This window comes from Diabrotica virgifera, chromosome 6 (genome assembly GCF_917563875.1).
Source record: "Diabrotica virgifera virgifera chromosome 6, PGI_DIABVI_V3a".
Classification (NCBI taxonomy): domain Eukaryota; kingdom Metazoa; phylum Arthropoda; class Insecta; order Coleoptera; family Chrysomelidae; genus Diabrotica; species Diabrotica virgifera.
In genome coordinates, this window is record NC_065448.1 from 458,416 (window position 1) to 480,672 (window position 22,257).

Sequence of the window (22,257 nt, forward strand, 5' to 3'; positions counted from 1 at the left end):
CTCCCAAATATTTCAATTGTTGAACTCTTTCAAAAGTGTAGTTTTTTATCTTGATTTCTCTCGTCCTGTTATCTTCTCTTCTAGAGTAGAGTAGATATTTTGTTGTTCCTTCGTTAATTTCTAGACCACTTTCCGTGCTTCCTTTGCCAGGATTGTTATTGCTTCTTTTAATCTTGCCTTGTCTCTTCCCATAAGACCTATGAATATACGATTACATTCAACGAATATACGACTCTCTTGGATTATCTCGACAACGAATATTTTACTGTGCATCATAAGAAGTACGAAAGTAAATGGCGCTAATAATTATTCCAATAAACAACAATGTAATTTCCAATTTACTTTCGTTCTTCATATTTTGCACAGTAAAATATTCGTTGTCGAGATAATCCAAGAGAGTCCTGTATTCGTTGAAATGACCCATGAATGACATCATCTGCATATGCCACTATTTATGTTGAGGAGTGGGCTATAGTTCCTTTAATTCCACTGGACTTAATTGTTCCTTCTACTGCTATGTTGAACAGTGTGGTTGTCAGGGAATCGCCTTGTAGCACTCCTGTATTGCAATTGATTTTGTGCTACCTTCTTCTGTCGTTACTTTAGCTCGAGATCCATCCACACTTAATCTGATTAATTTTGCTGGTATGTCTAGATTTTTCATTTCAATAAATAATTTATTTCTTTCAGTCTGAGGCTTATCTGAAGTCTACGAAGGTGATGTGGAGTTCTTTGTTGTATTCGTGGCATTTTTCGATTGTTTGTGTAATCATGTGGATCGCATCTGTAGTGGACCTGCCTTTTCTGAATCCTTGCTGGTAGTCCCCAATTTTTTTCTCTGTGAATTGAGTGAGTTTTTGTCTGATGACGGCTGTTAGAATTTTATATGTTGTACTCAGTAGAGATATTCCTCTATAGTTGTTACAGTCTGTTATTTCTCCCTTCTTAAATATTGGTATAATTCTACCTTCTTTCCAATCCTCGGGCATTTCTTCTGCTTCCCATTTTCTAACTATTGGGTTATAGATGCTTGTTAATATCGTATCTCCTCCGTTTTTATACCTATACGCTGTGAGCTCGTAGGTAGAGGGGATATTTAAAATTTCGTGAGCGCCACTAGTGACAAATCAGTGAACGTTCGGTGGAAATTTGACATAAATGTCAAAGTGATTAATTTAAAACATTGAAATTAAAAACATTAAAAAACATGGAAAAATATTAGTTGGTCAAAGCTGTTTTGGTGTATATTTTTACCTTAAATATACCTATTTACCTTTTAAATACTGAATTTAAGTTTTTTTAATACATATTTCGTAATATGTAATTATAAATTAATCTAAGTGCCATCTACACGATAATTGTGAAAGTATCCGAAGTAAGAAATTAATACTTTATTAATAGAATGTTGAAATGATTAGCAAAATCTTTAAAAAATCGATTACAATTTAATTACTTTTTTGCGTTGTAAATATTAAGCGATAACAATTAAATAATAAATTTAAAAATTACTGGCGAAAGTTGCATTAGTAATCCGCTAGTAGCGACACCAGTGAAGCTCAGAGCGTACCCATATCATATCAGGATAATTAAATTTTAAACAGTTCATCATAATATATACAGTGAGGACGTTTGAGTTAGAATAAATTCATTATCTCGAGAAGTGGCGAATTTGGAGAGAAATCCTGAGACAGGTCGATTTTTGTTTTTAAATTATGACTTTTTGGCGTATATATCATATTAGTGACGTCATCCATCTGGGCGTGATTACGTAATTGATGATTTTTTTAAATGAGAGTAGAGGTCGTGTGATAGCTCATTTAAAAGGTTTATTAATTCTCTATTCAGTAATATAAACGTTAACATAATTGTTTATACAGGGTGTCCAAAAATTATTATTTTTTTGTTAAATTAATTGAGAAAAAAGAAGAATATATGTAATCCATTTATTTCAAAATACATTTGAGTGCTGTCAGAAAACAGAAAGAAATGTTTATTTAACAAATAAACATTGTTTTTCGCTTAAATTCAATGTTAAAACTGTCACCCACCTGTCTCTTAGCAGTTTGAACATTGAATTTAAGTGAAAAGCAATGTTTATTTGTGAAATAAACATTATTACCTGTTTTCCTGACAGAAGTAAAACGTATTTTGAATTAAATAAATTACTTACATTCTTGTTTTTGTGTAAATTAATTTAATTCAAAAAATGTGTTTTGTACACCTTGTATAAATAATTGTGTTAATGTTTATATTACTGAATAGAGAATTAAATAACCTTTCAAACGAGCTATCATACAACCCCTACTCTCATTGACCGTCTCAGATGGATGACGTCACTAGTATGATATATATGCCAAAAAGTTATAATTTAAAAACAAAAATCGACCTGTCTCAGGATTTTTCTCCAAATTCGCTCATTCTCGAGAAAATGAATTTATTTCAACTCAAACGTCCTCACTGTATATCAAGATCTTATCTAATTATCATTTTTTAAATATTTACCTGTGTATTGCAGGAAAAAGATCTTGCCGTTGGTCCCCTGCAATCGTATCCTTGTGTACATTTTCTAGTTTGAGTCGATACACCCCCACCACAAGTCCTGGAACATGGACCGGGTGCTGACCATTCTTCCCAGGGTCCCGACTCTGGATCATTGTTATTTGTGACGTAACTGCCGGGAAGGTATAAGTTAGCGCCTTGCTGCCTTTTGAATCTGTCTTTGAAGTGGCGAATTTTCTGAAAAAAAAAATTATAGTTGAGAGAAGTACTTTTCTTCGAAACACGCAATAAATAAACCTTGAGAAAAATCATACTGCACGAGAAAAAAATATACACTTAACCAAACTTATATGGAATCATCTGATATTTTTTGTTATTTTAAGCGATTTAATGTTAAATTAAATTTTCTTCCATCCATCGTCTCTCAGGAGCCTATAGGACCAAATCAACATACCTGCGAGCTATTAAAGTTGGTTGGATGAAAATTAAAGGATTTATTTTACCGATCATAATTATTAGGTACTCCCCATAACCAGAACATGACCCTTCCTCTTTTATATTTATGAACAAATCTGGCAGTTTCCGTTCTTGTTTGTCTTTTAGCACACTTTTCCAATTTCCAATGTTCCAGTTTTGGTGTTGAAGACACCAATTTACGTAATCAATCTTGTGCTGCCTGATTAACTCGGGATCCCGTAACTTCCTCCGGTTATATAGTCCTTGGGCAAGGCAACTCTTCTTCTTATCGTTTCAAGTAAAATATTTACACCTATAGCTTCCAAAAGCTGCAGGTTTAAAATTCTTAGTGATTCCATATAAATTTGGTCGGGTGGATATTTTATGTAGGAGCATAATCTCTTATGTCAAAAAGTAACAAGTAAATCTACTACATATATTGTACTTTCCATAAAACGCAGAAAAATTAATCAAACTTGATACTATTTCTTGGTTCATTTTGTGAGTAAGCCTTTAGTGCCATACTTTGTCAAATGCCTTACTGGCATCTAGGAATGCAGTAGCAGTGTATTTCTTATTTCGAAAGGTAAGAAATAATTAAATAAAAAATGAATGAATTGGAATGACAAGTACTTTAAAAGTGTGTAATGTTCGAGACCACTTTTTGAGATTGCACAGACATTCGTTTTTGTCGAACGCTACACTTTCTTAAAATCTATCCTGCCTAATATTCTGCAGAAGCTGGAATTTTGTTTTTCTCATCACGTGGCCAAGGTATTGTAGTGTTTATATCTTTATTTTAATTTATTTTATTATTCAGTCCTGTTTCTTTCGAAAGTTTTCACAAGACTTCTACATTTGTGAGTATGTCTATGTAAAATATTCCAGGATTGCTCGTCAATTGTGGTTTTCTGAATTTGTGAACGTGATGAAAATTACGATTTTGAAATTTTCTGCGGAAATTTGTAGGCATAATTCATTAATAAAATTTAAAATGGGTCCCATGCTTGAGTTCAAAAGATTAGTTATATTGGTTGAGCTGTATGTATTTTACAGAAAATCACAAAAGACCTCTTTTGCTCCGAATGACCCAAATTAATGATGTAAAAAAATGTAATAAGTGAATTTTTTTTGTGAATTTGTTTAAAAAAAATTGTTTGAACAATTTTTCGATTACGGTACCACCTGACACCCTGTGGATTCGTTATAAGGACCTCTTTTTGAGTAAGTTTGTGCAAAAAAATCGAACTCTAATAATTTACCTAATGGCGTCGCCCCCATTACAGCCTGGACTATAAATATCACGATTTGAACTTAATATGCAGTAACATTTAATTTCTAGAATCGGTTGTTTGTGTGAATCAACTTTTGCTAAATGGCATTGGGAAGAGTATACTTTAACTAGTTGGAGTCTTTTATTTACTTTTAAGCTGGAGTCTTACTTTTACTAGTAAATGTTGAATAAAAATCTTCATTTTATATTTATAATTAACTTTTACTAAAACCAGCCGTTTGAGTTGACTCGAACTAGGAAAAGTCAACTCCAACTGGATAATTAACTTGAACTGTAACATATATTATATAAACATCGATATTATTTGATAGTATACCCATTATATAACATATTTCCTTGCAGTTTATTAGTGCATATGCATCGGTACAAGAAGAAGAGACCTACATCATAGATCTATTATTAAGAATAATCTCCAATCTGATAATTCTAAATTTGCCCTCACGAATGGGATAGTAATTGCTGGCTGTAATTGATTTGCAGTTATCTATTTCTTCCTGACGTTACAATGATATAATTAGTGGAGTACTATCAGGCAATTTAACTTGACAAACCAGTTGTCTCAACGTAAGATCAATAGCAAAATTCAGACGTCCAACAGACCGTTGAAAAAGTAGACGTTGCCTAGACGGAATTCCGTATACAGCAACTAATCACGACCAGATGGCAAAGGAAAAGGAAGTGGCTACACAACCAACACACGGTTATAACGAATTTTTTTAAAAGTTTTTTATTTGTTCATCGATATTTCCAAATTAAAAATATTCACCTAAGCCGTCATCTACTCTTCTGTCAAGTTGTCCGAATGTATTCTTCGTCTGTTATTATTTTCCCTGTAAAGTCAGTTAGTGTATGAGGGGTTATCTTATCTTTAAGAAATAGGAAGACTTATTATCTAAGAAATGGAAAGAACAATAAGTGATAATACTTCGGAAAGCAGGACAAAATGGAATATTCTCTCAACACTACAGACCAACCAGCCTATTATCGTCAGTAAGCAAGGTTGCAGACAATGTAACATTAGCTAGGTTAAAAGAAGAGTCTGAAACAATGTACATGATAGCGGAAGTACAATTTGGTTTTAGAATAAAATACTCCAGCGAGCTACAAATGTTAAGATGATCGAATACATCACAGAGGGAGTCAATCAGAGGAAATACACTGCTACTGCATTCCTAGCCGTCAGTAAGCCAATAGGAAGTTCAGGGTTTAGATAGGACACGTCCAGTCTGAAATCGGAATGATCGAGGCTGGGGTGCCACAAGGGGGAGTACTGTCACCCTTTCTGTATACCTTATACAACGCGGACACACCAACCACCCTGCAATCCATGCTCAGTCTATGTACTCTATGTACCGAGACACAGCGATATTAGCGAGAAGCCTGAATCCAAATCTAGCCATAAGATGTCTACAAGATGCTCTAAATCAGTTGGAAGGTTGGTGCATTTAGTGGGAAATTATTCATGTTCCAAACAAAAATTCGGAAGTCTGCCAAGTGAGAATGTTCAAAACACAGTTAGAATGGTCCAACCAAGCAAAATATTTAGGAGCACTAATGGACTTTAGAATGACATACACACCACACGTTAACAGCGCTATCACCAAGAGCAAGACAGCATTCTTCATATTAACCATAACATATGGATCAGTAGCTTGGGGCAAAGCCAACAGGAAGAAGATTTAAGTAGTACATAACCACATTATAAGGGAAGCTACAAAGAGGTAGGAGTCCTAGATAAAATGGATGAAAAAGTGTACGGAATCTTCAACTAACTAAGAAATCATCCAAATGAAAGTGTAAGGAACTTGACGAACTACACCGAAAACAGACCAGTGAGGCACAAAACACCCAGACACCAACTAGTAGGTTATCAACCCGAAGAGTGAAACATGACAACACACTAGGAAATGGGACCTGGCAAGTGTGAAGTAGTCAGAAGAGGTTAGTTAATAAAATAATATAGTTGTTCGTTTATGAATAAAACAACTTAAATAAAATATAAAAACAAATACACAAGGCACTATACACCTGGGAGTACACTACCCCCTTTAGGTTAAACACTAATCTATAAGTATGTGATGAGTACCTATGCCATATTCCAGTGTTTTTCCTAAAGTTTGTCTAGGGGTTGCAATCTGAATGAATTGCCGATTTACCATCTCTCAAATCAGCATGGTATTTTGCTATTATTCGTTCTACATAAATATGGTGCGATACGGTGGATAGTATAGTGGAGAATATTAAATATTCTAAAAAATAGTTATTTATAAATTTATTCTAGTATAAAATTTTTATACTAATAAAAGGAAAAATGCCAGTGGTTGGCTGTTAAAATATTTTATACGATGCATTTCTCTGTGCTTAGAGACTTCAAGTATATCTCCTGTTTTGAGTTTGAGGTGCAAAGTATTCCAATATTCCAATCACTGGAGATGGATTTATGTGTCTATATTTCTTTTATGAGCTTCGGTAGTGCCACCATAGCGATATGAGAATGTCACAAGTTTGTACCCAAACTGTCGTTATAGGTATTTATCGTAGCAATGTTATTAGTAGTCACTGCCAGTTTTTTTTATTTTGTAATTAATTAATGAATCCCCTTTGAGAAAATAACTTGACCTTGGCCTTCTTATTTTTACAGATGAGTTACATAAGATATATATCTTATTTGAGCGCCTGCTTTCCACACAATGGTATCTTCATAGTAAAAGAAAGTCTTGGTATTTTTAGCATAATTTAATAAGCAATCTCCTGCAAAAAACGTTCATTAAATAAATAGGTCAACAAAATGAAATAAATTGGAGCAGAAGAAATACATAACAGCCTTTAAATATTTTTGATGCTTTGATTTCTAAAATGTTTCTTTTTTCGTAATTAATGCAAAACGCCAAACCGCAAAACTTATTTTAAAGTAAATTTGTTAATGTTCTACTGATATAAGGAATAATAATGTAAGGAATAAGAATAATATTGGGAATAAGCCAGACCTATTGGGATTATATCCAATAAAAATAGTAAATTGTATTAAGAGGAAACAGTAGCGAAAACGCGTTCCAAGATTACGGCTGTAATTTTGAATATTTTTTCGAGATATTTGGCACACGTATTCGTAATATAATAAAGAATGGCGGTACAGAGCCCAATTTGAAAAATTTATTAATATGTGGAAATTACTCTGTAATTAAATACAATATTAAAAAAAAACGATCCTGTACCGCCATTAAGAAGAACAAAACAATACACTTTCTTCAGATAAACTTTTTTATCCGATGCCTTGATTTTGTGTCATTTTGGCACTACTAATGAAATAAAAAATTTTAGTAGTTCCAAAATGACACAAAATCTAGGCATCGGATAAAAAAGTTTATTTCAAGAAAGTGTATTTTTTTGTTCTTCTTAATGGTACAGGCTCGTTTTTTACGAGTAATTACAGAGTAATTTCCATATATTAATATATTATTCAAATTCGGCTCTGTATCGCCATTCTTTATTATATTACGAATAAGTGTGGCAAATATCTCGAAAAAATATTCAAAATTACAGCCGAAATCTTGGAACGCGTTTTTGCTACCTGTTGATCGCTACTGTATCACCTTAAGATGTCACAAGAAAGTAGGATCAATAACTCATCATAGTAACTCTATAATCAATTATACTGTCACTTTTGTGACGCTACTTTTGTGATTTTTAAGAACAATAATAGATTCAAAGGAATTTTCTGTGTTGATTTATCACTGCTATTTGACGGAAAAAAATACCGTCCAAACTAAGCAACGGCTCAAAGAGTGTTACCGAAACTCTACTTCATAGATTACAACCATTAAACGATGGTTTGCTGAATAGGTCTTTTCATCGATTGTCATTTCGAGCTTCTGTCATATGTTGTATAATCTGTGTATAATATTAATATACTCGAATTATACGACATATGACAGAAGTTCGAAACAAATGACTGTGAATGAAAAGCCCTATTTATGTACTGAGACTAATAATGCTAAACGCTCTGGAAGGCCAAACGAGACAGGTATTCCCAAAAGCATCGAAAAACGCTAAAAATTATGACGGAAAACTGCAAAGTAAGTTTCACGAGATAGCTAAAACTCTTAAAGTTATCAGAGGGTAGCGTTTTCACGGTTATACATGAACATTTGGGCATGAGAAAGCTGTATTCCAAATGGGTTCCTCATTTTCTCACATCAGATAAAAAGAAACAACAAATTGATGAGTCTTAGATGCAACAGAACCTATGGAAAGGTTATGGCCTTTGTAAGTGTTTGAAATATGGAGAAACAATCAACAGAGACTAGTACAATGGTTTATGAAGTATTTGAAGAGCCAAATAGTAAAGAAAATCTGCATCGATTAAATATTGTGGAAATAAGTAAATTATTAATTATGTACATCAGGAAATTATTAATTATGTACCTGATAGTGGGCTATGACATACGAACTTACTTATAATCTTCTTTAGTCCTCTTGTTTATAGTTTTATTAAATCGCAACCAAAATACGATTTTCATAGAAATAATTCAATTTAACCACATAGAGAATCTTCTTCTTCCTATAAAGTTAACCTCTCTTATACCGTAAGAAAATGACTGTAATTTTCCTTTAATCGATTTTTGTATAGGAAAATAATTAAAGAAAAAAAGTTAAAACATGACACGACCGGACTGCCAAGTAGCGTACGATCTGTGAGGTCGGTATAAATCGAAGATGCTGTGCCGTATAAAAAAAATTATCGATGGAGATAATTGTAGCTACACATCTCTTACTTACCGATGGGATGGTGTAATAAATTTCCCAAGATTTATGTCCAGAGATGAATTGCGTACTTATGCGTACGAGTATTACGAGAATATGTGCTATTCACACTTTTGTTGTTAATAAAAAGGTGCTCAAGAAAAAGATAATAAATGGACAACACTCAGTCTCTAATAAATTCTTATGACGAGAAAAGAAATATATAGGTACATGAAGGATAAAAATAGTATTCTTCTTCCTAATTTATAAATATGCTCAATGCCTGTTTTACTTCGGTTTTTAGCCTCAATTGACGTCGTTTGACCATATTTTCCTCGGTCGTCCCAATGATCTTCCATTTGGCGATTTGTCTCTTGCTATTCGTACTATTCTATTTTCTGTGATTCTTTCTATGTGTTGATTCCATTCTATTTTTCTTCTTTTGGTTCATATGTTTATTTTCTCTATACCACATCTCGCTCGTATTTCCTCACTTCTTACTCTGTCTTTAGACAGAAAGATAAATAGTGAAAGTGCAAATTGAAATTTTTTGTTGTTTTCGAAGGGGTCGTTTAGCTTTACCGCCCTAAAACCAGAAGACTAGATATCATCATCTTTGGCTTTTACAACTCTTCGTGAGTCTTTGCCGCGTTTACTGTGTCTTCCATTGGTTCCGGACCTGTGCTACTATTTCCCATGGTCTTACTTCCATCTTCCCCATGTTCATGCAGAACGCCTTTGAAGTTTTGCCTGGTACACCTAGCTTCACCATTGCACTCCCAAGTTTTAAGCAATATATGGAATCATATGCTTGTTTGAAGTTTATGAACATCTGGTGTACGTCTTTATCATACTCCCAATACTTTACTGGCATTTGTCTGATAGTAAATATTTGGTCCATTGTTGATCTTCCAGTCCTAAAGCGGCACTGGTAATCGCCCATAATTTCCTCTGTATATGGCAGTAATAGCTTTAGTAACACTGAAGTCAATATCTTGTATGTAGTACTGATTAATGAAATTCTTCTGTAATTTTTACATGTATCCTTTCTGCCTTTTTTATGTATTAATACGATAATACAGCCACTTCAGAAGACTAAATAGCCAAACGCATAGTCAGCCAAACGCATAGTCTCAAAATCAGTCATAAGAAAAAATGACATTTACTGCACAGCGGTCAGAAAAATTGGTAAGAAGAGCAAAAAACCAAGATGGAACGAGGTGACTAGCTTGTGAATACAAATCTACTAAGAGTAGATTGAAGAGGAATGACCTTAAATATCAAAAGAGACGTAAGTTCACGAAATACTCTCAAGCGCAACTCCTTCGTATATAATTATTTTAGAAGAAGAAAAGTATTTCACTTTGAGTACTTTTGAAATGAAGGGAAACAATGGATTTTACATCATCACATTTACAATTCAAACTTATACGCATTAAGAAGAAGGCACACTTATGTGCATTGTCTGACTGACTTGAAGATTTCCATTTGTATCATTTGTCTAAAAAGTAAACTCACGTTGAAGTTATTTTCACCACTGTATTTAATACAGTGGCCACTTTTTTGAGTCATAATTTGTTTCATCACTTATACCTATAAACTCATAAAACCTAGTTCATCAAGGATGATTGATATACATCGATCGAGATTCGTTTATTTTTGTAGCAGAAAAGTGTGAAAGGGTTTTAGAGACGTATTATTAGTACGAGATCTGACCGTTTAAATCTGCAGGTATGTTTTTTGCTTATTTTTTTATGAATGAAAATCAAAGTAGAATAGACAATTAGGTATAGCAGATAGCGTTGCCTTGCTAAGTCTGGTTTGTGTTAATAAATGTCAGATACCTACATGTGTTTAAGTGAATCTAACTAGAATCTAAACATATTATACATACAATATTATATAGTTTTTTTTTTTTTAACATCCCATTTATTTACAATCTGTAATAATGATTACAATAAGTAAATTGTTTAACAATTAAAAGAGACTTGCAGGAGACTGTCCAGTGACAATAACCTATAAAATCATAATTTTAGTACTTAACAAAATTATTTGTGACTAATAAATAAAACCCTATAAATAAAACTCTATAATAAATAAAATATTTTTGAAAATTTAAAAATTAAAATTTAAAATCTTGTTCGTAGATCGCTTGGAGTGTGGCGCTTTAGCCTTCTGTTTGCCTGGGGTCTCATTAGGTTCTTCGCTAGCCTGTTGGGGTGGTTTTGTAGTCGGATGTCATATTTTTGGGCGTAACTGGCAATTTCTTCTTTGACAGTCTTCATTTGGAGATCACGATTGATGTGTTCATTGAGCATGTACCACGGTGCATTTGTGATAATGCGCAAGGTTTTCGATTGGAATCTCTCCAGGATGTCGATATTGGATCTCGACGCAGATCCCCACAGTTGGATACCATAGCTCCATATTGGCTTAATCACTGCCTTGTATACTAAAATTTTATTGTACAAACTCAGTTGTGACCTTTTTCCTATCAGCCAGTACATTTTATTGAGTTTCAGACCCAACTGTTTTCTTTTCGTGAATATGTGTTTCTTCCACGTTAATCTGCGGTCCAAGTGCATACCTAGGTATTTTACGTCATCCTTTTGTTGTAGTACTTTAGTACTTGATTATTTATATTATATAGTGAACCTAGAAAATACAAAAAATGATTGCCAGCTCTCCAACCGATGATCTAATCTAATGTTCATTAAAAACCGCCCCAAAATAAACAACCGAATTTTTATGATAGTGCGAATTTCAATGGTTTAATGTTTAATATGTCTAAGTATACTTGTATATCAAGGTCGACCTCGTTGAATGATTATTCACCATGTCTGTGAAGCCAGACTTATGTTTTCTTCACATAGAATTTAATAATTATTCCCAAATAAAATCACAAAGCAAATATTGTCTTTTAGCTGGCTGTATACCATTAATCACAAAAAAATTAGTAAAATCTTTTATAAAAGGTATAAATTTATTAAAATCCCTTAAAGGACTACATCACAGAACGTTTTCGAACTGAAGAGTTCATCATCAGTACTGTTAACACAACATGTTGAGACACCAATATATGTGGGTGAAAACCCTTTAAGTGTTTTACAATTATGAAATATTATTATATATTATTATATATTAATATATTATTATATATTATTATGTTTAATTATAAGTCTTCTTCTTCCTACTTTATAAATAGGCTCAATGCCTGTTTTACTTCGGTTTTTAGCCTCAATTGACGTTTTCGGTCGTCCCAATGATCTTCTTCCATTTGGCGATTTGTCTCTTGCTATTCTTAATATTCTCTTTTTTGTCATTCTTTCTACGTGTTGATTCCATTCTATTTTTCTTCTTTTGGTCGACATGTTTATTTATTCTATACCACATCTCGCTCGTATTTCCTCAGTTCTTACTCTGTCTTTTAGAGTTTGGTTTGCTATTTTTCATAAAACTTTCATTTCTGCTGTTTATAGCAGCTTTTATATTTTTGCCGTATCTGCTCTTGTTTCCGCTGTGTAAGTCATTATCCGTTGTGAGGTATTTGTTTCTCCAGATTGTGTTCTTGAAACATCCTGCTGCTCTGTTCGCCATGTTCACTTGTTTTTGTAGGTACTTCTTCCACTTTTCCGTAGCTTGACAGTTTTATTCCCAAGTATTCTGTTTCTGTGGAAGATGATAAAGAATGTCAGAACATCACATAAAGGTGGACACACAATTAAGAGTATATCTGATGCCGAATGGGAACAACATTTTAAGGAATTATTGGTAGAAAAACGACCACAATACATAACAAGAATACAAGAAAAAGAGAATGATATACAGAGTGAACACGAAATACAACTAGATAAAACCAAAGTGGAAGAAGCTATTAAAAATATGAAATCCCGGAAAGCACCCGGAGCTGGAGGAATTAATCCTGAATTAATAAAATATGGACCACCCAAACTATGGGATATGCTTAAAAATCTTTTCGAAAGATGCCTGAATGTAGAAAAAGTACCAGATGAATGGCTAACATCACATATTACTCCCATACATAAGAAGGGACCTAAAAATAACCCCAAAAACTATAGGGGAATTGCAGTCATCAGCACCATTGGAAGATTATACTCCAGGCTATTAAGAAATGAAATAGAACAAGAAATTCAAGGAAAGCAAGCTGAAGAACAAGCTGGTTTTCGTGCGGGACGTTCAACGGTAGATAATCTCTTCACTTTAAAAATAGCACTAGAAAAAAGAATACAAAGAAATCAGGAAACCCACATCGCTCTTATCGACCTAGAAAAAGCCTATGATAGTGTCCCCATTATAGAACTATGGAATTCAATGAAAGACATCGGTATCGATGGAAAACTCATACAAGCAACTAGAATGTTGTATGAGACCACTAACACAAGAATCAAAAACGGCAAAAATTTCACTGAGGTATTTAATACTTCAAAAGGCCTCCGACAAGGATGTTGTATATCTCCCACTCTCTTTAAAATATACCTTTACCAATCCTTACAGAGGTGGACAAAAGCAGTAAAACCGATGGGACTGGAAGTGGCAGATGACTCCCTATTTACATTATACTTTGCGGACGACCAAGTTGTAATAGCCCAAGATCAAGATGACTTAAGCTATATGATACGGAAGCTAAATGAGCATTACCAACAGGCAGGATTAGTAATAAATATGGATAAGTCAGAATACTTCATAGTGGGAAACGTAGACATTGAAAACCTACCATTGGAACAAGGACATATTGTTGGTGTGAAACAATGCAAATATTTGGGAGCTATATTTAACAAACGAGGAAATAGTGAAGATGAAGTACAACACAGGATCAATAAAAGTAGAAGCATCACTAGATCCCTCAATTCAATTTTATGGGACAAAGATATCAGGAAGGAAACAAAGAAAAGAATATATGAAAGTATAATGAAGAGCGCTACAATCTACGGTGCAGAAGTTTGGGATATAAGTGCAAGAAATAAAAAGAAGCTACTTAGTACAGAAATGGACTTCTTGAGGAGAAGTTGTCAGGTTTCCAGATTAGAACATGTAAGAAATGAAACAATTAGAGAACGTATGAACGTATGAAGAGACAGCTGACATGGTTCGGGCACGTTAAAAGAATGAATGAGACTCGCTGGCCGAGAAAAATATTAGAGTGGGTCCCACCGGAGAGAGAAGAAGGGGACGACCACGGAGAAGCTGGAGGGACAATATTCAGGACGCAATGGATTCGAGGCAATTAGATGAAGATACGTGTTACGATAGAAAAAATTGGAAGCTGGGTATGGAGAGGCGGCGACAGCCGTAGAAATCCATTATATATATATATATATATATATATATATATATATATATATATATATATATATATATATATATATATATATATATATACAACAAACAAGTGGTTTATTAGGGTTGCAGTCAGAAGTTTGGCCAGGATATCAAAGAAACACTCTTTTGACTTTTTGTCTAGCTTTCGGGGTTGTTTGACCCCTTTATCAAGACTCTGTAATATAAAACAAAAATGTAAGTATTTTAAAATATTACATTGTTTTAGTAAACCTACTAGTCGTTGAGATTATTAAAGAGAAGCTTGATGATGCTCAACATTTCAAATTAACACAAATATTGAAAACAGAAAACAAAGGACACAATACATTTTAAAATTTTTGAATAATTAGCAGAAATACAATAATTATTCTGTCATGTTAACCTACTGATAATGTAAGTCAAAAACTCTGACACATAGAGAACAGAAAGAAGAAACAATCAAATTAAAAAGTATCAAATAAAAAAGTAATTAAGTGTTATGATTATTGTGGTTCTTTTTAAAACATCAGAGGCCCATACAAGGTGTGTTCAAATTCACTAACTGTACTTAAGAGTATGCAACTCATTATACGTCCATGTGTGTTTTGTAAAACAAACAAGTATTTTTATGTTTTGGTTTTTAGTGTTGCGCAAGTAGATAACAATATATGTTGCTAAGTTTTTCTATATCTGATTTTTTATTTATACATGAGTTGCTAGATTTTATGCAACACATTTCCACAAAAACGCGTTTACAGTGGTTTGTTTCCCTTGCCAAAATACAGGAACCCTCGAAATTGAACTCATGTTTCAATGTTATAGCATGTTCTGTTAGTGCACATGCATTTATTTTGTTAACTTTTATGTCACTACGGTGACTGATGGCTCTACTATGGAAATTACGAGATGTTTCGCCAATGTACACGTTGTTACAATTGAAACAAGGTATAGAATATACAACATTCGAATGTTGTATATTCTATACCTTGTTTCAATTGTAACAACGTGTACATTGGCGAAACATCTCGTAATTTCCATAGTAGAGCCATCAGTCACCGTAGTGACATAAAAGTTAACAAAATAAATGCATGTGCACTAACAGAACATGCTATAACATTGAAACATGAGTTCAATTTCGAGGGTTCCTGTATTTTGGCAAGGGAAACAAACCACTGTAAACGCGTTTTTGTGGAAATGTGTTGCATAAAATCTAGCAACTCATGTATAAATAAAAAATCAGATATAGAAAAACTTAGCAACATATATTGTTATCTACTTGCGCAACACTAAAAACCAAAACATAAAAATACTTGTTTGTTTTACAAAACACACATGGACGTATAATGAGTTGCATACTCTTAAGTACAGTTAGTGAATTTGAACACACCTTGTATGGGCCTCTGATGTTTTAAAAAGAACCACAATAATCATAACACTTAATTACTTTTTTATTTGATACTTTTTAATTTGATTGTTTCTTCTTTCTGTTCTCTATGTGTCAGAGTTTTTGACTTACATTATCAGTAGGTTAACATGACAGAATAATTATTGTATTTCTGCTAATTATTCAAAAATTTTAAAATGTATTGTGTCCTTTGTTTTCTGTTTTCAATATTTGTGTTAATTTGAAATGTTGAGCATCATCAAGCTTCTCTTTAATAATCTCAACGACTAGTAGGTTTACTAAAACAATGTAATATTTTAAAATACTTACATTTTTGTTTTATATTACAGAGTCTTGATAAAGGGGTCAAACAACCCCGAAAGCTAGACAAAAAGTCAAAAGAGTGTTTCTTTGATATCCTGGCCAAACTTCTGACTGCAACCCTAATAAACCACTTGTTTGTTGATATTGACAGTCACTAATATCCAGTATTTCTTATATATATATATATATATATATATATACATATATATATATATATATTCTGTTTCCATCATTTGTTCTATTATTTTGATATTTACGACCAGTTTACATCGTCTCAGTTCCGCTGATAGTTTTCTCTGTTGAGATCACCATGTTGTATATGAGCACTGTGTCTTCGAATTCTTTAATTTTCATTTTCGGCTGTTATTATTTTTCTCCTATTCTATATCCTCTTCTTTTTTAACTTTCTTTATGATTTCATTCATTATCAGATTAAATGTTAATGGGCTCAACAAATATCCTTGTCTAACGCCAGTTTCATACTTGATAGGTTGCGATAGTTATCCTTTACATCTTATAACAGCTACGTTATCTTTATATTAATTATAAGTGATGGTTAAAATTGTCCTAGATATGTATAGCACCAGGCATCACAGGACTTCCCACAACACGTGGGTTACTCAAGTCCGGAGGATATGTCCTCACATTACGGACAGTAATTAGCAACTGAAGACTTGCTTTATTAAATTCATTAAAAAATTAGAAGACTAAAACACTACAGTATAATACGAGAACCGTGCTTTCAAAGATTAATCAAAGTCATATTTATAAACATTATTTCTGTCTTTCTTTCTCGCCTTCCTTATATCCTTTCAGATGTCGGATTTGGGTTTAGTTTAGGTACATATTCACCCATCTCTTCCATTCTTTTCTTGTGCTCTTCCAGTCTTGTGCTATTAGTTTCACTTTTTCAAGCGTTTATTTAAGTATAAACATAAAAATCAATTTACTATTTTTATTGGGAATAAACCATAATTTTACTTTAAAATAAGTTTATTTTGAAGTTTCGTACGTTCTTTTAAGGAAAGTAAATTTGTAAACGTTAAAGGCTAAAGAATAGCTAATTATACTTACGTGTCGGCTTAATACATTGTGGAAGAAGGTAATAAATATAACAGCTATAATTAGCGGCGATCTGAAACAACAAAGAAATAATTAATAGTTATCTATTTATTGCGGAAATAGAGAAAAATTATTACGTCTAGAGGCATCAAGAATATAAATGTTTAGCAGTTGAATAATAGACAAATTTTATGTCAGAGTTGTCTTAAAAGTTTAGTTTTAAATAATTATTTGTCTACCACGCTAAGTAATCCAATGTTATGCTATAATTACTAATTACTCGTTGTTAAGTAATTATGTATCTTGTTCTTTTTCATGTGCCATCTGCTCTAAGAAGGTTGGCAATCATTATGGCAATTCGCACTTTCGATACTGCTGCTCTAAAGAGACCAGCAGAAGTGCAGTTAAACCAAGCTCAAAAGTCAAAAGTCATTCAGTGTTATGCAGTAACTACTACTTACTCGTTGTTAAGTAATTATGTGTCTTCTTTTTCTTCATGTGCAATCTGTTCTAAGAAGGTCAGCAATCATCATGGCAATTCGCACTTTCAATACCGCTACTCTAAAGAGATTAGCAGAAGTGCAGTTATACCAAGCTCTCAAATTGTTTAACCAGGAGATGTGTCTTCTTCCAACACTCCTTCTACCCTGTATTCTTCTTTGTATTACTAATTGCAACAAGTTATAACGCACGCTCTCATGACATGTACCAGATATTGCAGTTTTTTAACTTTAATTGTATTTTAAAACCTCTTAACTCGAAAGTTTCTAATCTGTCTGAAACATCTTTCTTTAATTAGGCCAGGGTAATAAGACAAAAATATACCCTGTTCGTGACACTCGAGCAGCCAGGGTACTGAAGCGTTTTTTCGACAGGTAATACCTATAAGTGCAAATTGTAACTATTTCCTGCGTAGGATCTGGCGGCCATTTTTATTTATAAACAATTAACTGCCAAAAAATGGCATTTTCCCTTTTTTTTTCAAATCAATGGAAAACAGTGGAACTTATGATTTTTTTAGTACAAATATCTTTGAGGTTATGGAAAAAGCTTTAAAATGACATATTACAAAGATTGATATACTCATTTATTGTTAATATAATTGCGAAAAAAGGTCGGAATTGCAAAAAAAATTATTTTCGCAATAACTGCTGTAAAAATTAGTGTACAGATTTGAAATTTTTGTCAAATGAGGGTTCTGTGGTGCTCAATATGTGATAAAAATATCAAAGCGATTCATTCAATTGTTTAAATTTTATTCAAATTGTTTATCCTAGAGAGCATTTTTTTTGCAATAACGTAAGTCAGAAAAAAATGACGTTAGAACCATTCCACAGGAGTCAAATAAAAGAGCATAAGCTATATTTTCAACTTGGTTTAAAGAAAGCAAATAAAAAATGCATTTATTAGTAATAAATAATTATGCAAAAGTATCGTAAATCTTTCCTTATAAAGTTTTTGAATAACTTTTACCAAAAAAATTAACTTTTTTACCCTGTTTTAAGTGCACAACTACCAAGTAATGTTATTTATATCATAATTGATAAAAAATTGTAATAAATATAGATAATTTCTTATATAACAAAATAAAAAGTTTATAAGGAAAGATTTACGATACTTTTGCATAATTATTTATTACTAATAAATGCATTTTTATTCGCTTTTTTTAAACCAAGTTGAAAATATAGCTCATGCCCTTTCATTTGACACCTGTGGAATGGTTCTAACGTCATTTTTTTCTGACGTATGTTATTGCAAAAAAAATGCTCTCTGGGATAAACAATTTGAATAAAATTTAAACAATTAAATAAATCGCTTTGAAATTTTTATGACGTATTAAGCACCAAAGAACCCTTATATGACAAAAATTTCAAAGCTGTACACTAATTTTTACAATAGATATTGCGAAATTATTTTTTTTTGCAATTCCGACCTTTTTTCGCAATTATACTAACAATAAATGAGCATATCAAACTTTGTAATACGTCATTTTAAAGCTTTTTCCACAATCTCAAAGATATTTGTACTAAAAAAACCATAAGTGTCACTGTTTTCCATTGATTTGAAAAAAAAGGGAAAAATGTCATTTTTTGACACTTAATTGTTTATAAATAAAAATGGCCGCCAGATCCTACGCAGGAAATAGTTACAATTTGCTCTTATAGGTATTAGAGAGTTATTGCCACCGGCAAATAAAGGATCCTTTATTACAGGATACTTTAATAAAGGACAAATACAGGACGGGTCTAAAAGAGTGGTATTGCAAACGCAGTTAAAGAATCTTTTATTTTCACAAATGACATGAAATATTTTTGTAAATATAAAAATAACCTATAAAATTCCATTTGTCGATATAAATTAAAATAAGATAATTGAAGAGTAAAAACGTTAAATTTAATTATTTTGTCATTTAAAGATGTTTAGAGAACAACATAATATATCCCATAATACTCATCGTTCAATAATATGGAAGTGCAATAAATTGGAAATACTATTTTAGGAGTTTTTAAATACTTTTGCATTATGGGTATATGTAATGGGGAATTTCTGGAGAATATATTATTAGGGAATAGTGGATATCCATTCCTCAACTACAACTACCGAATGACACCATTCCAGAATTTTCAGACAGAAGTTGTGTTTTTATAATCCATCACAAATCCCTTCAAGAATTGTTATTGAAAGAACATTTGGTATTGTGAAGAGATTTCCCATTTTACCATATGTAATGAGATGCAAGTTACCTTTTATTCAAAGAATAATATCAGCTTGTTCAGTTTTACATATTGCAGTAGTACATAATAGAGAAAACGTTGAAATACTGGCAAATGAGTGTGCTGTTGATATTGATATAGAAGCTGTGGCAGTACATTTTCAACCAGGAGCTAATCTAATGCGACTAAATTGTGTGTGTGTTTGTTTAAAATTATTGTTCGACATTTAAAGCTAACGCTTAAACTAATTTTATTTTTATTGGACTGCAGTTTGTTAATAAATTTATAAATAAATATAAATATTATATTGGTGACTGATTTTAAGTATTTTATGATCATTAGCAGGTTTTAAATAATAAATTTATAAATATGTACATACATGCTATTGGCGTTTGATCTTTTATCCATTATGGCCCTCTCTTTCTTTCTTTTCACCTCTGGATAACTAGTTATCAGGAAGTTTATCTGACAGATTAGATACTAATAGATATCTGACAGAGAAAAACTTCCCGTTAACTAGTTATCCGGAGCTGAAAAGACAGATACTAAGGATACTGTTATATAAACTTCCCAATAATTAGTTATCTGAAAATGAAAAGACCTCTAATCTGTCAAATAAACTTCCCGATATACAAAAAGATAATAGAAGAATTAAGCTTTATGCTGGTTTTTATTAATTTTTTTGGCAATGTTTAAATAAACAAATACTGATGGCATGAAATGGATCACGAACAAGGAGGAATGAAGAAGGAATTGGAGGTTGTGTTTACCATTAAACGCATAAAACTGCAGTATCTGGGACACATATGGTAAATCAGCACCGTTACTCCCTGCTGCAGTACATATTGCAAGGTACAGTCAAAGGTAAGCGAAGACCTGGTAGAGGGAGAATATCAATGGAACTGTTTCGAATCGCAGCTAGCAAGGTTACGATTGCTATATGATTTCCAACATTCGAAACGGATAAGAACCAAAAGAAGAAGATGGCATAAAAATGAAAGTGTATTAATACTTTTGATTAAAAACTTTATAGATTCTAATCTATAAAAGATTAAATTTTCAAAAATAAATACTTGAACCTTTGTTTTATTTTGTTAACCTGTTGTTATATATCTGTTGAATAGAACTCTATTTTGAATCTAGAATTTTAACAAATCCTAACTTTCATTAAAATTTATTGATCTTATATCTTCAATCTCTTATATCTTCAATAAATATTTATTTCTATAGAAAAATGTAAAATATATTGAGTTTAATAAATGAGTTACTGATATTTTAAGTCTGATCATTGTAATTAGTAACAATTTAAAATTATTTACGTAATATTCCTTTTTACAACTTCTTGTAATAACTCAAGCTTCAATAAAATGTTCTTTTCTATATTCGTTTGGGTCAAAACAACAATAATCTATATCTCAGAATATTACTTAGAGTTGTTTTTAATAAATAAAACCCAACATACAACTTTAATGATGAAAGTTTAATCAAATATCAATCCCACAATACATAAATTATCAATCCAAAGAAGCGACAAGATAAATTCAAAATACAAGTGAAGTTACACCTTTCTTCACATTTTTGACACGTTATGTCAAAATAAAGGAACTTTTATTAAAATAAAGGTGTCCTCTAATTTTCCTTAAATACAGGCGGCCTGTATTTTATTAAAAGACAAAAATAAAAGACGCAATACTGCGCATGCTTATATGTCAAAATAAAGGATCTTTTATTACAGGTCGACTTAAAAGACGTTGGCAATAACTCTCTATTACCTGTCGAAAAAACGCTTCAGTACCCTGGCTGCTCGAGTGTCATGGAAAAAACCTTATTACCCTGGACTAAATGTCCAAACCCTCAACCCATAAAACAATTCGGAGAACACGTAGCATCTCAGAAGTTTTAATTTTTAAAGAAATAATTGTAATATCCCTGCTACAGAATACTTTTTCAGTTTGTTGAAATATGTAGGTAGTACGTATCTATTACCTGAAGACAAATAAAAGAAAAAAAAATGTTTTGATTTATATTCATATTTACATAAATTATTCAAGGCATATTCAATTTCATTCTATAAATGAAATTATCCTTTGTAAGCCTTACACTAGGTCATACTATCTAAATCTTCTGCTCTCCTAAACAGTATTGCACCTAAAAATTCTTTCCTTTGATTGATGTGTTCTATCAGGAGATGGCTGGCACACTTCTAACTTCAAACCAAAACAACGTTTTTTTCTATCTAATAAGTTGCGGATAAAGTTATTTTCCAAGCGGAAAAAGTATGAGATTTCATTTAGTCTGATAATATTTTGTGTCTGCCTAAGTCCGCTTCACGTCAAGAGAAAAAACCGAGCTCTTATATTTTTTATGTATAATAAATACACAATTTTTTTCTCTGACTTGTTTTTCAATAATTATTTTACGTGTAAAGATTAGACTCCAATCTATCTGTAAAAAAGCTTATA

The 22,257-nt window shown here is 32.2% G+C and overlaps 1 protein-coding gene across 12 annotated transcripts in view; it reads right to left on the minus strand.

Moving 5' to 3' along the window:
* The window catches only part of LOC114330502 (papilin), a 274,344-nt gene that overhangs the window by 99,637 nt on the left and 152,450 nt on the right, over window positions 1-22,257 (minus strand). For all 12 annotated transcript variants that reach the window (XM_028279882.2, XM_050654187.1, XM_050654186.1 and 9 more), the window contains exons 2-3: window positions 17,094-17,154; window positions 2,503-2,736 (exon numbers count right to left, since the gene is read on the minus strand). In XM_028279882.2, coding sequence (XP_028135683.2) covers window positions 2,503-2,736; window positions 17,094-17,154 — 295 coding nt within the window. The remainder of the gene's footprint in view (window positions 1-2,502; window positions 2,737-17,093; window positions 17,155-22,257) is intronic.